The sequence below is a fragment of the Lathyrus oleraceus genome, chromosome 4 (genome assembly GCF_024323335.1).
Source record: "Lathyrus oleraceus cultivar Zhongwan6 chromosome 4, CAAS_Psat_ZW6_1.0, whole genome shotgun sequence".
Taxonomy (NCBI): Eukaryota; Viridiplantae; Streptophyta; class Magnoliopsida; order Fabales; family Fabaceae; genus Lathyrus; species Lathyrus oleraceus.
The window spans coordinates 154,684,961-154,702,172 of record NC_066582.1 but is presented as its reverse complement, the minus strand read 5'-3'; the positions used below and the strand labels follow the sequence as shown (position 1 = coordinate 154,702,172).

Here is a 17,212-nt window from a genome sequence, read left to right as displayed (position 1 = left end):
TAAGTAACTTATTTTAAATTCACATCAGTATATAAATACATTTATATTGTATCAAATAAACTTTCTATTTCACGAGTATAATACATAATTTATTTTAATAAATAATTATCTTAATTTAAAAGATAAAATCCTTATTTTAAATATTAAATATTCCTTTTTTTTCTTTTACGAGTTCATTTTGTTCTCTTTGTATTTTAATTCAATTGAATTTATATAATCATTATTCATTTTAAAAATTAATAACTAATTTCAAATTTAAATATATATTTAAATATATTTTATATTATACTAGGGTATCAAATAAATTTATGTGTCCCGCATGGGTATATTACTAGTTTTGCATTAATGCGTGACACTAGTTTTAAACAAAAATATTTTCACAAGATAAATAACATTTCTATCTCTCCACATAAGAATCTCTCGAATATTCCAAACTCATATATAAGAGACCTACATTGAATTTGTACTCTTACAAACTAAAACAACAAAGCCTGTGTGAGAGAAACACTAAATCAAACATGTCATCATCTTCATCAATGACATTGAAAGGTGACTACATGGTGAGACCGAAGGAACCAACATGGCATGGTTGTTTACCATTATTTGAATGGAGTCTAACAGGTATGATATCTCACACTCCAATTATTTACTTTTATCACCCTCCACCAAATTGGCTTATCTCCCCCACTAAAATTGCCACCACTTTGAAAGATTCATTAAGCAAAATTCTAGTCCAGTTTTATCCACTTGCTGGTCGTTTACAAAATAAAGGAAATGGTCGTTTTGATCTAGAATGCAATGCAATGGGTGTTCAGTTCATCGAAGCAGAAACCTCATCAACATTATCTGATCTCGGTGATTTTTCACCTTCTTCAAACAATTATTGCCATTACCTTTTCCCGCATATTGATTATACGCTCCCAATGCAAGAGCTTCCTTTGCTTATTGTTCAGCTCACGAAGTTCAAATGTGGTGGCATTAGCATTAGTTTATTAATCTCTCACATAGTTGCCGATGGACAAAGCGTGACGCATTTCATTTCTGAATGGGCTCAAGTTGCACGTGGAGAGCCTTTGAAAAGGATTCCATATCTAGATAGAAACATATTGCGTGGTGGAGAACCATGCAGCAATATTAATGACTGGGAATTTGAACAACTTCCACGTTTGTTGAAAAATTTGGATAATAGTTTTGAAGAAAGGAAGGAAAAAACAACCAATGCTATAATCAAAGTGAGTAAAAACCAACTTGAAAAGTTGAGAAAAACAGCGAATGAGAGCTGGAATAAACCTAGTAATGATCGAGGTTATTCAATATATGAAACAATAACCGGTCATATTTGGAGAAGTGCGTGTAAAGCTAGAGGCCATGAAAATAACCAACCAACTGCGATTGGCGTCTGCGTTGATTGGAGGAGTCGCGTTAAACCTAGTTTACCAAAAGAGTCTTTTGGGAATGCGATATTGGATGTGTTGGCTACTAGTCTCGCAGGTGATTTGATGTCTAAGCCATTAGGGTATGCTTCGAGTAGGATAAGAGAAGCAATAGAGAAGGTGAATGATGAGTATGTGAGGTCGGGGGTTGAGTATTTTAAAAAGCAATATGATTTAACTAAATTTCAAGATATTCATTGTATACAGAGTGACGACCACATGCCTTTTTATCGGAATCCTAATTTAATAGTCGTTAGTTGGTTGAAATTGCCTATTTATGGAATTGATTTTGGATGGGGAAAAGAGATTTATATGGGGCCAGGATTTCATGAAGAACTTGAAGGAGATTCGTTGATTCTTCCTAGTTCTCATGATGATGGATCTTTGTTGATTTTTATGTGTCTGCAAGAGGTCCATATGGATGCATTTAAGAGACATTTTTATGAAGGTGCTGAGTTTGAATTCCTTAAGGGAAGATTGTAAAAGGAGGTAGGTTTTTATCGATGTCTGTTTAATTATTAAAAAAAATTAAACAAACTATAAACTTAAAGGAGGTAGGTTTAATTATTTTATGTCAATGATGTTATGTTTTGTTATTAGTGATTTTGTTAATCTATTAAGTATGTGTCAAAGAGTTGCAGTTTGATTTTTCAATTTATAAAGAGCAATGTTATTTTGACATAAAGTATTACACTTACCCAATAATGGACTATTTACGAGAATATGTTGGATTAGGGTGTTTGCATTGTAATTTTGATTGGTTTTAAGGTAAAAATTCGTCTGATCCAAAGATAAATTTACTCGCGATTCAATTTGGTTTTAGATGATTGACTAAAAAAATCAGACCCGATCTGATCCAATTTCATGCGATTTAAATTAAATAGGTTTTTGGATATCCAAATTAAAAATTATATTTTTTATTAAGATTATAAAAATCCTAATAAATAAAAGTTTTGATACAATATATAACATATAGAATGTTAAAATTAATATTATAAAATGATAATAATGCATTATTGTTGATTCTTTTGATACAATATATAACATTTAGAGTCTTAGGTTGAGTTTGTTTCTTGCATTCCACGTTAACTCCCGTCATAAGGATTAGTGTTGAATCTACTATTGTACACCACTCTATGTTTCAATAACTTGACATAGTTGTTGGTTTGTCTTAGTTGAGTTGTAAATTCAACAATCAATAGACTTGTTATTGTGGTTGATCACTAGGGGTTAGCGGTTGAAGAAAGTGAGATAGTTCTCATATTTAGGAGGTGACATAAATAAAAAGTCACTAGGATTAAGGAGAGGCATACAACTTTATAGAGTTTGAAGGTTCTTATAACACTAATTGTTCTAATTCAAAGTAGTGAATTTCCTTTCATGGGTAGAGTACCCCTAGACGTAGGTGTGGTTTCACCGAACTAGGTTATCAAGCTCTTGTGTTATTTTATAGTTTTCTGCATTATTTATTATTGCTCTATCATTGCTGACAATTTATTCTTAAATTATTTTTAAAAGTTGGACAAGTTATCTCAGCATCTTGTCCAACATTTGTCCCTTGAGGAACAAAATTTCAATTGGCATCAGAGCATACATCATGTTCTGTTTGGGTGAGCTCAAAGGAAGATATTTTAGGTTCACATGAACATCACTAAGGATGGAGGATCTTTCAATAGACCACCTGTTTTGGATGGCACAAGTTATGATTATTGAAAAGCCAAGATCGCGGGTTTTATAAAATCCATAAACAACAAGACTTGGATGTCTGTGATTAAAATTTGGAAACATCTTGTGGTTACTACTCAAGATGGTATAACAAGTTTGAAGCCTGAAGTTTATTGATCAAAGGATGCTAACGATGAAGTGTTTGCAAAGATAAGCTTTGAATGCTATATTCAATTGTGTTGACAAAAGTATGTTTAGACTTATCAACACTTGTATTGAAGTTAAGGAAGCTTGAGAGATTCTCAAGACTTCTCATGAAAGCACATATAAAGTGCATATGTCTAGGTTGTAACTTCTCACAACTGAGTTTGAGAAGCTAAGAATGATGGAATATGAATCCACATCTGATTTCAACATCATACTTCGTGATATTGCCAACAATTCTTTTTCCTTGAGAGAGAAGATGTCAGAAGAGAAACCAGTCAAAAAGATCCTCAGATCTTTGCCTCAAAAGTTTGACATGAATGTAACATCCATTGAAGAAGCTCAAGGCTTAATCCCCTTGAAAGTGGATGAAATCATTGGCTCTCTACAAACCTTTGAAGTGTCTATAAACGGAGGATCGGAAAATAAGAGCAAATGTGGCCTTTGTATCCAACACTCAAGAGAATGAAAACCAAAGTGAGGAGGATACTGAAGAAAGACTTTCTGATGCTATAACATTTGTTAGAAGAAAGTTCATCAAATCTATAAGAAGGTTGGATAAAAGATGGAGGACAAATGTGATAGACAAGATGTCTGACATCAGTCCTCATAGCAAAAGCAAAGATGAGGAAAAACCCAAAGGAGCCAAATTCTTTGAATGTGAGGGGTTTAGTCATATCCAAACTAAATGCTCTACCTTTATAAGAAAATAGAAAAAGGGACTCTTAGTTACTTGGTTCGATTCAGATGATGAAAGTGAAGGATAAACTACTATTATAGTGATGACATTCACTTGAAAGCATGAACCTGAAAGAGAGTCTGGTAATGACAACTTGATTGAAGAAGAGTTAGCTGGAACATATTAACTTCTTTACACTACATGGTAGGAAGCTTGCAAGACTATTAAACAACATAAGACAACCATAGGTCTACTTCATAAAGAAAATGAGAAGTTAACCTCTACCATATCAGGTGTGGAAAAAGAAGTTACTTGGCTGAAGTCCAAGATTGAACATATGAAAAAATATGTACAAAAAGAAAGTCAAAATTCTCCCCAAGAAGATTGTGGCTCCTGAACAAAAAAAAAAGAGTTCTTGGTGAAAGACCACATGCTTTAGCATCATGTTCAACATGTGCACACTCATATCAGAGGTAACAAAAATTCATCTGTCAGGTGTCACCATTATGGAATATATGACCATATAAGACCTTTTTGTTATAGGTTGTATTGATATCCTAAGTCTTATAGTCAGCCAAGGCCTAAAGGAAAGAAAAGGAAGAACACATAAGCTAAGAATAAGTGGAAACCCAAAGAAATAGACACTTATCTTATAGCTCATACATCTCTTAGAGTTTACTCAAAAGAAGATTGGTATTTTGATAGTGGGTGTTCCAGACATATGACTAGTGAAAAAACATATCTTTAAGAGTTAAAATCCTACTCAAAATAATTATGTTACTTTTGGTGATGGAGCAAAAGGAAGAATCAAAGGCATATGAAAAGTGATTAGTCCATGTTTAAATTTTCTTGAGAATGTGTTGCTGGTAGAATGTTTGACTACAAACTTGATCAACATCAGTCAACTATGTGATAAAGGACTTATTGTGAAATTTAATAAATATGAATGTATTGTCTCCAACAAAGAGTAAGAAACACTAATGCAGGGTTCCAGGTCCAAGGATAATTGTTATATGTGGATACCAAAACCCTTATCATGCTTGATGTTTAAGGTTGATGAAGCCAAGTTATGGCATGAAGAAGATCATATCTGGAGAAGCCATCAGGGGTTTACATAAACCCTCATCCTGAGTTTTCAAGATATACGTAGGTTAATTTTATTATAAAAAATATGATACTTTTGACGTGTTTAAATATTTATGCCTTTCTATCTAGAAGGAGAATGAGAGTTAAATTTTTAAGATAAGAAGTGACCATGACAAGGAGTTTGAGAATTCCATGTTCTCTAATTTTTGCTCTGTTGAAGGGATTAGTCATAAATTCTCAGCACCTATCACACCTCAGCAAAATGGAGTGGTAGAATGCAAGAATTAAACTCTACAAGAAGCTATCATGGCGCAAAAAGTACCCGAGCGTAAGGAACACTCGAAATATAAACAAAACAGGGTCGCCACCAAACTTTATTTATTCCCAAATAGGTATTAGCACCCCTCACATCCGTTGCACTCAACGCGTCACATTTGGTTAGTTCCGTGTTAGAGTGTTAGCATGCTATTGTTTACGATCTTCTACTTATTGAGTGAGAAAAAAAGAAAAAAAGAACATTTTTTATTAAAGGAGTGCTTTTTAACATTAATGTTCCTGACAAAATTTCACAGTCCTACTCCTACATATCTTCAGGTGCTATGAAGAAATCAAGGCATATATAGTACTACTAAAAGAGAACTACTAGATTGATTGCTTTTAGAGAGTGATGCTTAGATCGCATTTGAATGGTTAAACCTTTACTTTCTGCTCGCTCTTAGAGGCTGAAGTCTTTGTTTGTTTCACGTTGAAATGAATAAATCATACTCGTTTCTGAAAATGTTTTCGGGGTCACATAAGGGCGGAAAACAAGTTTGATGAGTTGAGTTGCTTTTATCAAAAATATTTGAACTTTACGGAAAAATGAGTAAACATTTAAGCTGGGGTGTGCACCAAGTGCATGTTTACTCGGGGTATGCATGGATGTGGTCCCATTATCCCCTTATTCCAAGTTTGTTTTAACGTGTTTTTGATCTGAAAGACTTAAATACATTTTGAATCAGGTGTGCTCTGAACGCTCGACCATCAAGGGGTATGAAGAGATGTGCATCCATTGGCCCTTTGTCTTTTAATTTTATTACAGAAAAGGTTTGCATCAACAACTTGACGTTGGATCAAGTGTTGGAAGTTTATTATAAAAGAGTTTGGATGAGGCGGGGGTTAACTGTTAGGATTTTAGTAAAAATCCGAGCATAGGTTTTCTCCCAGCGATTGTTTACCCAAGATATTCAAAAGGATGTGCTTCCAATTGTCACTTGTTTTCCTTATTTGATTATATTATCTTAAGGTGACAGACTAAGGTAGTCAAGAGGCGTGCACCAATTGTCACTTTGTCTTTCGATTTTGCTAAGAAAAAGAAATTCGCATGTAGAAACGACTTGACGTTGGATCAAGCGTTTCAAACTGGTTTACAAAATAATTGAAGATTGTTATAGTCTATTTCTGAAACTGGTGAGCGATCGGTGAAATGTTTGTTGAGAAAGGAAACTTGATGTTAATCAAGTGGTCTCAAATTTATTGTAGTAGAAGACTTGTTTTTAAACTTTTTTCCAGAGTTTTATTGACAATTCTAATGACGATCGAAATAGTAACGACACATTGAATTACAAATATAAACGAGAATAAAATAAATCAAACAAGAAAATATATAATATATAATAGAAAAAAAATAAAACAGATAAAATAAATCAATAATAAAATAAAGAAAATAAAACAAGTATGAAAATGGGTGTGAGAAGTCAAAATGGGGTGTGCAAGGAGAAAAGCCCAACAAGAATTCTAAAGCCCGTCGAAAAACTCCAATCCATACAACTAATATTAAATAAAACCAAATAAAAAATAAATAAATAAAGTGAAAAAAAAAGTCAAAAGAGAGAGGGGCGGACGATTTATCTTTGGAGAGAGGGGAAAAAATTTTCAAATTCTAAAATTGTCCAACAAGCTCATGACATGTGTCTGTGAATAAAACAAAATAAAATAAAATAATTCCACTTCCTCTTTCATTTCACGTGAGCACAAAACATAAGAAGAAAAAGCTTCTTCTTCTTCTTTTTCAACAACTAGTACATCCTCTCATGTCTCTCTTATCTCTCAATTTTCTCTTAGCCTCATGAACAAACAACAACGGCATTCTGTTTCACAAAACAAAAACTGAACTTTCTCATAACCACAACCCAATCATTTTCAGCTCACACCTCAAAAAAGTCACTCTCCATCATCTCTGACCTCAGAATCTCTTAATCCCAATTTATCTATTCCCAAAAATTCATCTTCATCATTCATCTTTTCACTCTCTCCATCGAAACTCGGAGAACCACTCAACTCATCACTCCTCAACCTTCACCTATCTCAAATTCATCCATCAATTGACCTCAAGATCATCTTTCATATCATATCGCATAAAAACTATAAGCATAAAGAATCCAAAAGAGAAGAAGAAGAATGATCGAGGTAGAGGAGATAAAAAGGAAGCTAAAGAACTTACCAGAGCCACTTTCAGTTCGTCTTCTCCGACGAGGTATTTTTGAAATCCTTACCTTTTCTCCACTATCTTTATACCATAATGTAGAGTGTTGAGGGAGGAATCAAAGCCCCAACCTCATGAGCTTTGATTCCTCAGGATAAGCGTTTAATTTATCTTTAAGCATTTAGGGTTTTTTATCTACCCCCATTCGGTTAGAGACTTAGAGCCCGAATCTCATATAATTGGCCATGGATTCATTACGAGCAAGATGATACAAATTTAATGGTGTTTTCAACTTCCGTTTTAACTTTCCACCGCCGCCAGAGGTGACCTCTGGCGCGGTGGCCCACAGTGCCATTTCACATGAACAAATATGTTGGTCTGGCGCGTCTTTTTTTCCTTTTTTAAATTCAACCTTAAATTTTTAATTACACACGTGATGGAATTGTGATGGCTGAATCCACATGTGTAATTCAATTGCCTTTCTAATTTCTTTTTGGGCCTCATCTGGATTGGGCCCAACATTTTCATGCACATAATCATACATTGCTCATACCCCTCCCCTGGTTCACAAGACTTAATAAATGGGCCCATTCACATGGCACATGCGCCTGGAATCCTTTTAGCACCCTATTCCAGTATTAAAGCCCCTGGCCCATTCCATTGTTTTTAGTGTTTTTAGACATTTTCTTCATATTTTTTTCATGATTTTTTAAAATTCTTTTTATCATCTAAATGTTAGTTTTTTTCACCATGATATTAAAAATAAAAGGCATGCTAATTGTTGATTAATTTTCGTTAGAAATTAACATGATTAGGTTAGTGATTAAATATGATTAGGTTTAATTTCTTTTATTAATCACTTTGAAAAATACCTTGGAAAAAAGTATGATTAACCTAGAATTCTTGATTAGGTTTCAGTTTCAATTCACCATGATAAATTTGATTGTCATTAAGATGTTAATTTTGATTAACTTTGTAGTTAATATCTATTTAATTTCTCATTAGATTGTGAATATTTTGAATAAATTGAAAATGTCATTTCAACTTATGTGATGTATGCCTTGTGTATATCCATCTTGTTTGCCATGATCTTATGCCTAATCATAATTTAATGGTTAATGATCCATTTCTATTTGAATAAGCATTTGCCATTTAATATTTCCATTTGAGTCGTATGTTTTAATTTATACCAATTCCATATGTTTATATGATTACATGCCATTGAGATCTCAAGTTCAATTCAAGTATGGATCCAATCCATCATGACCTTTAACCATTCATTTTGCCTTGTATTATTTGATGACACCATCTCACTTGATTGTTTTAGACATGGTGCTTGATTTGTAACTTGTTTAATCTCCATTCCTTACCATGTATTATGTGATTATATCCCCTATTGTGAGTCATATGTCCCCTCATCCCATGCAAGTGTAATAGTTTAGGTTTACTTTCTTTATAGCTTAGCATGTATGACTAACTAAAAAGATAAAACCAAACGATAAAACAACACCTTTTCAAAAGACAAAGACATACTTGATCCAACGCCAAGTATTTTTCCAAATCAAACTCACTTCAAAGCAACGCAAGTGCTCAAACGTCAAGTATCTCTTATCCATTCCATTATCCCTTCTCAATATGTCTCATTTTATATCTACCTCCATTCTTCACACACACTTTCTCACAATAAATGTCAAACACTTGATCCAACGTCAAGTGCCTTTTCCAAAACAATTTCTCCACAAACTGGAATGAAAAAATGGGGTGTACGTGCTTGTACACAACATTCAAGTACTTGGGTTGTCGGTCATACCTAGCTTGGGGACCCGACGCTTGACTTCCTACTCAAAACATCTAATGATAAAACATGTTCAATCTAGGTGCTCTGAGGAAGAAAAAGGGTGGTTAGGATACCATTATCCTCTCGACTCCCGAGTATTCTGATTGTTGACCGTACTTAGTAAAGGGTCGGATACTTGTCTCCCTCTAAGTACCAATGATTAGACTTGCCAACTCTTTCACAATTCAAATCTATTTTGGATGAAAAAGAGTGGTTAGGGTACCATTGTCCTCTCAACTCCCAAGTATTCAGATTGTTGACCGTACCTAGCCAAGGGTATGATATTTTTCTTCGTACTAAAGTCAACCCTAACCAATCAAATCGTTTTTTTTTTGCCTTGGGTCATCTTTCAAACCTTTTCAGACAGGGTGTGTTACTTTCTTTCTACTGTGAATGATGCTTAAGCCTTCATGTATGAGCAAGTAATGCTTAACTGCTAGAATATGATCCAAGCGCCTCCATTCTACAACAAAAAACGAAACACTTAAAGCTCCCATGCTCGAGCATACAAGCAAGTGAACAGTAGCATGTGAACTTCAACGTTGTTCATAAAAACAACCAAACAAATACTCCATTTGTGAGCGGAACTACGAAGCTTTGACTTCCTCATTGCACGTATGAGGATACGTAGGAACAAGGGTTCGAATCCTTAACGAGCACACTAATTTAAAACTTATTTTCTCTTCCCATCTTATTCTTATTCATCTCATTTCACCGATAGCAAGCAATATGCATATAAACAACATCCATATGCATTGATACATGTATAGTGGTTCCCATCGAGTATGATGGATGTGAGGGGTGCTAATACATTCCCCTTGTATAACCGACTTTGGAATCCACTCTTGGTTGCGAAGATCATTCTCTTTGGGGTTTTATCACTACTTTCCCTTTCCTTTAGAATAAATAAAATCCGGTGGCAACTATGTATTTTTCGCAACGTGATAGCTGGCGACTCTGCTGGGGAAATACAAAGTTTCCTAAAGCAAGTCAATCCTAGCTTTCCTGTATCTTTTTACCTTGGATGTTTATTTATGTATTGCTTTCTCTTTATCTATTCCTGTTATATATATTTGATGTGATCTTATGGGTTAGATTCTATGGAGTGAGAAGCCCAATACACAATCTTAGAGAGCTTACCTAAGATTGAAGGGCTCTTCGTATTGACTTGTCGGACATAGTTTTCTTGGGGGGAAGATACGAAGATCCTGCTTGGAATAGATTCTTTTTGGAGTTTCGCTGGCATGTAAGTCACATTTGCATTGACAATCATTCTTTCAAAGAGGATCCATGACTCTGAGGACCTTTAGACAACCCTTGGCTTTTAAAGTTGAAGGCAACCATACTTAGAGGAGATCATACCGAAAGTATTGTTAACTCACAAGCTATCTTGTGGAAATAACGATATTTTCGCCTCATGATCTGTGACTCTAAGCGTCTTCATAAGTCTTAGTACTCACCTTGTCAGGGAATATGGGTTTCTTGCATGGAAAATTGACCTCCAACATACTTTGAATCCACTATGATCATGTTCTCTTATATCATAAGTATTCATAACGTTTGCATTGCATACATACTTGAGCCTTATTTTCAAGGATCTTAAAGGTTTGTATTGTACAGTGAACATTTGATAATGGGATCAGATAGGAAGAACACACTTCCGCTCAAGTTCAAGCTTTCGAGGGTAGACAATCTCTTAGCTCTCAGTAGCAATATCACTTCGTGTAAGAGGAACAACTTCCTCAGTAGATACGGTCAGATATTAGACCTCCTAACTACCTATTTAGATGTGTCAGCTCTGGTAACCCTATCTCAATAATATGACCCTCCACTCTGATGCTTCACTTTCAAAGATTTTTAGTTGGTCCCGACAATTGAAGAATATGAAAAATGATTGGGCTGGTATGTGAACGATCATCCTCCTTTTACAAGATTGGGTGAACAATTGACATCAGAATCAGTAGTCAAAGTGTTGCATCTAACAGTCGCAGAGGTAACCCTTGGTATGGTACCTATGGGGTTTTCCAGAAAGTTCCTAGCGGATAAGGCTTGGGCCTTAGAGAAATAAGGGAAATGGATACCCTTTAGTTTTGTCTTGGCTCTCTTAATCTATGAGTCGTCATTTTCCCTAATGATGATGACTACACAGACTCCTCCATCATTGGTGTGTTCTTATTCGAGAATTCAGTCCCCACTCTAGTGACTGATGTGTATTGCTATCTACACACCAGACATGAAAATAAGAAAGGTGTGGTCTTAAGTTGTGCATCTCTTTTGTAGTTTAGGATTCTATCTCGCATGCCTCAAAAGGGGCCATGGGTAGAATTTCTGAAGGACTGGAGGTGGTCTCAAAAGCTGGCTTCTCTCACTGCCGATGCCATGGTATGTTACCTTCCCACCTAGAAAGTAGGACAAGTCATCACTAGCCATAGAGACTTTCCAAATGTTCCACTCATGGGTCCTCGAGGTTGCATAAATTACAACCCTTCATTGGCCTTGAGATAGTTGGGATATATCATGGAGACATAACTTAAAACTAAATCATTTAAGGACTTCTTCTTATAAGGTTTGGGAGCAGAAAACCCATATTTGTTACAGAAGATCAAAAGAGCCTGGACTCAAATTTATCGCAAGGGAAAACAGCTTGGTAAACGTGACTTCCGAGCAAAAGAATCGTATCTCCAGTGGATGGTACAAAGGGTGAAAAATATCAAGTTACCCTACAATGCTTAAGTTCTGGTTCCTCCTCCAGAGCCAAAACCTGTCTATGCTTCTAAGGAGGAAGTGGATGTACTAAGAGCTATAGTCACACAGTTAACAATAGAAAATAAATACTTGTGATCTAAGCTTCATGCATTAGATAGAGACAACACTAGGCTCAAGAGGAAGAGAGAAGAAGATGTTGAACTCTTGGTAGAGAGCAGAAAAAGAGTCAAGATTGAGGAAAAGCTCAAGGAGAAGTACCAAGACGGTTTGGCTCAAGATGATATGGGACTAGCTTCTCTTTAAAAATAGTTAAAATAGACAAAAAAAGAACGTGGGGATAACCAACATTGGTTTGAGCTAGCTGTTAAGGAAAGTAAATCCTTGAGGGATGAATCTGACATGGATATTAATAAGCTCAAGCATTCTCTTCATGATGCCAATGCCAGAACTGAGGTAGAGCGTCGTCTTAAGGAAGAAGCAGTGCAAACTTCCTACGTCACTCCTCAGATCTGGAGGGATAAATGCCAAAAAGCCGAACATGCCATCCAAAGTGCTGAACACTAGAAATAGAGGTTTGAGGCTCTGAAAATATAAAGCATGGGGTCAAACACTGAAGTTAAGCCCTATGTTTTGAGCTTTAAACACTGCATCTACACGATTTAATTTTTATTTTAGGTTAAGTTTTCGTTCGTGTTCATCAGAAATTACCCATACTCAGAGCCAGTCAATGGCTCATGAGTATGGAGGAGGTAATGAGGATCAAAGGTTAAGTGGAATTCATGGTTGATTCCACTTAAAACCTCTAGAGTCTTCTATTCCTTTTTCCCGATTATTAGGATACGAGTTGTCTTACTCGATTATCCGAGTATTCATCATCCATTCAAAACACCTTGATCATTATCAAATCCCTTCTATAGTTAAGGATGAAAAAGAAAGTGGTCTAGAGTCTTCTATTCCCTTTCCCGACTATTAGGATACGAGTTGTTTTACTCGACGATCCGAGTAATTGTCATCCAACAAAAATATCTTAACACATCAAGTCTATCTTTTTTCTCGCCCTCGTGCGATCGAAACCAAATAAACAAAACATCAAACATATTAACTCAACTTGTCACCCTGTGTGATCAATACTCTTTTCAGAAAGAACACTGTTTAATCCTTTCTAATGCGCACAACAAACTAGTGCTTAAGCCTCTGCCGAGAGTAGACAAGCCAACGTTTAGCCTTTAGAACGCGATCTAAACGGCTGTTCGGTAAAAGACACCAACCAACCGTAGTTTCCCGAACTACGAATGCTCTTATTTCCTTATTTAAGGATATGTAGGCAGGAGATTGATGTATCTTCGCGAGCACACTAATAAAAAACCTCCCCTTTCTCCTTTCCGAGGTTCTCATCCATTTCTATTCTCAACATTTTATAACCCAAAGATAGCAAACAAACATAAATTAACACTCGAAATGCAAATTAGAACTAAAAGGTTTCCGCTGAGTACAACGGACGTGAGGGGTGCTAATACCTTCCTCTTGCGTAATCCACTCCCGAACCCGAATATGGTTGTGACGACCATTATTCCATTTCCTAAAGGTTTTATCGATATTTTCCTATTCCTTCATTGGGATAAATAAAGTTCGGTGACGACTCTGTTCGAACGTAATTTTTTTTGCGACCATCGCGAGGAATCGTATTTTTCGAGATGCGACACTAGTAACAACTGGACTTGGGGGTCAAGGGATAACAATCAACAACGAGGTCTAAGACAATGCAAATGAGCATGAAGTATAATTCAGGCTATGCATGATTTGATATTGCTTTTATGCATGATATATGAATGATCATGATATGTAAATGTTGACATTATGCAGAGTGGAAGGTTATAAAGGCTTTATATAGATCTTGAATCCTCAACATCGATAATTCAAACAAGTGATGATTATAGATGCATTCAAAGGAAGATCTATCAAGCTTGACAATGGAAACTAGCCAAGGGGATCCTTTCGGAGGACTGATGGGTTGTGCTCCATGGAGATTTGCTTTCTGATTATCCAGGAGAAGTCTTACAACTTGAGACTGACGGGAAAACAAAAGGTTTCCTTTTAATATTCTCACGTGTCAAAGTAAACTTATGTTTTTTTCAATATGCTGAAAATTCTTTTTAAGTTCAAAATTTTCATTATTAACAATAAAATGAAATTTTGCATAACAAAAAAAATCAGAGAAAAAGAAACAAATGATAACAATTGATAGGAAAACTTGCATTTATTCAAGAATGGTAGCACACAAATGGTGTAACTCCATGGAATGTTACAAATTTGAAAATGGCAACGACAAAAGGTTTACATTGAATCACAATGACCACTAATATCCCTAATAACCATGACTCCACAAAAACCTTGCTTCTGAAGGGAGTAGTTGGATTGATCTTCTGCTTTTCTCTCTTCTTCGTTAATTAGTGTTGTCTGACGCAGTCTTTTCCTGTTGTCCTTAACTTTTTCCTAGACCGCCCTTTTGGGTATTCAATCCATTAGGACGCTCTTTTTTCCCTAAGTCGCCTTTTCAGGATTTCAACTTAGCGAGCTATCATTTTTTATTATTATCCATAACTTTTTCCTGGACCATCCTTTCGGGATTTCAGTCCACCGGGATACCTATTTTTTTCCTAAGTCGCCCTTTTAGGTTTTCGACTTAGCGGGTTCTTATTAGGCATAGTATCTTCTGACTGCATCAAAGTTCACTGAATGGGTGAGCTCTTCGCCATCCATAGTTGTGAGAAACATAATACCTACATAGTATGTTTTCTTTGCAACACATGGGTCTTCATAATTGGGAGTTCATTTCCCACGTGAATCCATGTGTACGGGCAAGTTCTTCTTGAGCACGAGATCATCACAAACTTCTATGAGCGTCTCTTTCATATCATTGTCCTTACTTGCCATTTAAACCTTTCTGAACAACAAATATTAGTATTAGTATTATTCTTGAGTCAAATATGAAGGAAAATAAGAAAAGTTGAAATGATCTACTTACCTAGTATTGTTTCAGGATTTAACCCTTTGATTGTTTTTGCAACATCAATTGAATCAACATTTGCAAGGCCACATAGATGCAAATACATAGAGGTTGATTTCATGTAAAGTTGTGGGTTTTCTAAATATGTTGAGCATTAGCAAGACAGTTCCAACAACACATATCGCATACATGCAGTAAGAGAAAAGTTGTACATAAACATATATTTTGGCCCAAATATATCTCAAATTTCAGCCATTAAATTACACATTGACCCTTTGAAAAAAGGTCATGAGATGCCTCTAATAGATGCTTACAAGCGCAGCTAACATCCTCTTGCAAATTCAATTGCTTCAGGATATGTAAGATGTAATAAATACATATTCAGCACTTGTTTGAAAGATATCATACTAATAAATACATAACTTGTTTGAAAGATATCATACATGGTTTTTGTGTTCATTTACATATGTACTAGAAAAAAGTACAGATAAATATAAAATAAAAAGATTATATAAATGGCACTAAGAGAGAAGAAAGTGTCGGCAACCTGTTTGAGATCTGGTATTGTCCCTGATGCTATCTCCCTAATCATTACCAAACACAAAATAAAACACCATTTATCTAATAAAATTGAAAATGAAACAAGGGTAAAGAAACAAAACCTGACAGCACTTTTGAAGGATTGGTTGATCTCATGTATTAGAATTGAAGTTGAATAAGGATTTGAAATATTGACCTTAGCCAGATACTCAATAAACTCACGGCTCACACACTTGAAACCAATGTCTGTAATACTCCTTGAGATTACTGATATCAAAATATAATATTGTTTCATATTAATGCATAGACTATTACTCTAATATATCAAATATTCAATATATCATTAACAATAAGCACTCGGTCGAGACAAAAAAATAACATACAACAAAATTTAAAGATTCAAATATATCAATTTAAAGATTCAAACATGCCTTAGTGTTAAATCTTTTTAGAGAGATCTTTGCTATCTATTAAGATCTTCCGAAATTCGAGAGTTAGTCTTTACCGCTGCACATAGAAGACATTTGATTTATACCACAAAATTAATGTCACATATAAAACATGAGTCAAAGAAAAAACGTCCTAGAGTTTCAATTTAAGAATTTTTATCCAAAATAACCAACTTTTTCAAATAAAATACGAAAATAACCATTTTTTCAAAAAAAATAACAAAATAACCAACTTTGTGAGAGGAGGCGTCAAATGCAATGGCGGCGCCAATGTGTGTGGCGCCTGCATGGCTCTCCAAGAGGAGGCGCCAATGCATCTGGCGCCTGAGTATTGCTTTTGAAAAGAAAATTTAATTTTACAACCAACAAGAAATCTCAAGAGTCAAACACATTATCATTGAACCACAGACCCTTCATGTTAATTTGTTTCATCATATATTTAATATACCGTGTATAATTACAGTAGATTAATAAATTACTAAATCTTAGTTGAATTTTTTTTCACTTAGTTTTAAAATAATGTATAATTATAGTAGATTAATTTGTTTCATCTTTATATATTTGTCTTAATTATTTTCACTTAAAACTTTTATACCTATTTTAAAATTTTAAATTAACTAAATATATATTTTATTTTATTTTATCATTGTTTTAAAATATATAAGTTAAAAATATTATTTAATATTTGCATTTTAATTTCTTAAGAGTACAATCGCAATTTTATATTATAACAATTAAATATAAAATATAGATAATATCCATTCAACATATCAAATATGAACGTAGATAGTTAAAATATTTATATTTATTTAAAATTTATTACAATAAATTTAAATAAAATATATATTTTTTATTTTATAAAAAGAATTATTTAATAAAAAAGAGTATTGTATAAAAGAATATTTTAATTTTATAAAAATAAACATTAAATAAAATAATGGATGAAACATAAACATTAAATAAAATAATGGATGAAACATAATTAGTTAAAATATGAGATTAATTACTATACACTGTCAGTGTAAAAAGTTTTACACCGTCGGTTCATCACCATCACCCGTTTGTATTACTTTATAGATTTTTAAAATAAAAATCAAACTTCTTTTAATATCTAACGTCTATAATTAAATGATGGTGCAAAA

The 17,212-nt window shown here is 34.3% G+C and overlaps 1 protein-coding gene and 1 long non-coding RNA gene across 2 annotated transcripts; one reads left to right on the top strand and one right to left on the bottom strand.

Annotated features, from left to right (window-relative positions):
* Positions 1–399: 399 nt before the first annotated feature.
* Positions 400–3,519, top strand: LOC127074270 (spermidine hydroxycinnamoyl transferase). Its single transcript, XM_051015573.1, has one exon. It carries the CDS (start codon positions 519–521, stop codon positions 1,914–1,916), a length of 1,398 nt encoding a protein of 465 aa, XP_050871530.1. The 5' UTR covers positions 400–518; the 3' UTR covers positions 1,917–3,519.
* A 10,793-nt stretch (positions 3,520–14,312) lies between these two features.
* Positions 14,313–15,885, bottom strand: LOC127074269 (uncharacterized). The gene is made up of 3 exons (XR_007785961.1): positions 15,744–15,885; positions 15,100–15,665; positions 14,313–15,018 (listed from the first exon to the last, which is right to left on the bottom strand). It is a non-coding gene; the product is annotated as an uncharacterized LOC127074269 (long non-coding RNA).
* Positions 15,886–17,212: the final 1,327 nt, after the last annotated feature.

Bases quoted from the DNA above. Each gene is read 5' to 3' on its own strand.
- LOC127074270 (XM_051015573.1), top strand. From the start codon at position 519: ATGTCATCATCTTCATCAATGACATTGAAAGGTGACTACATGGTGAGA.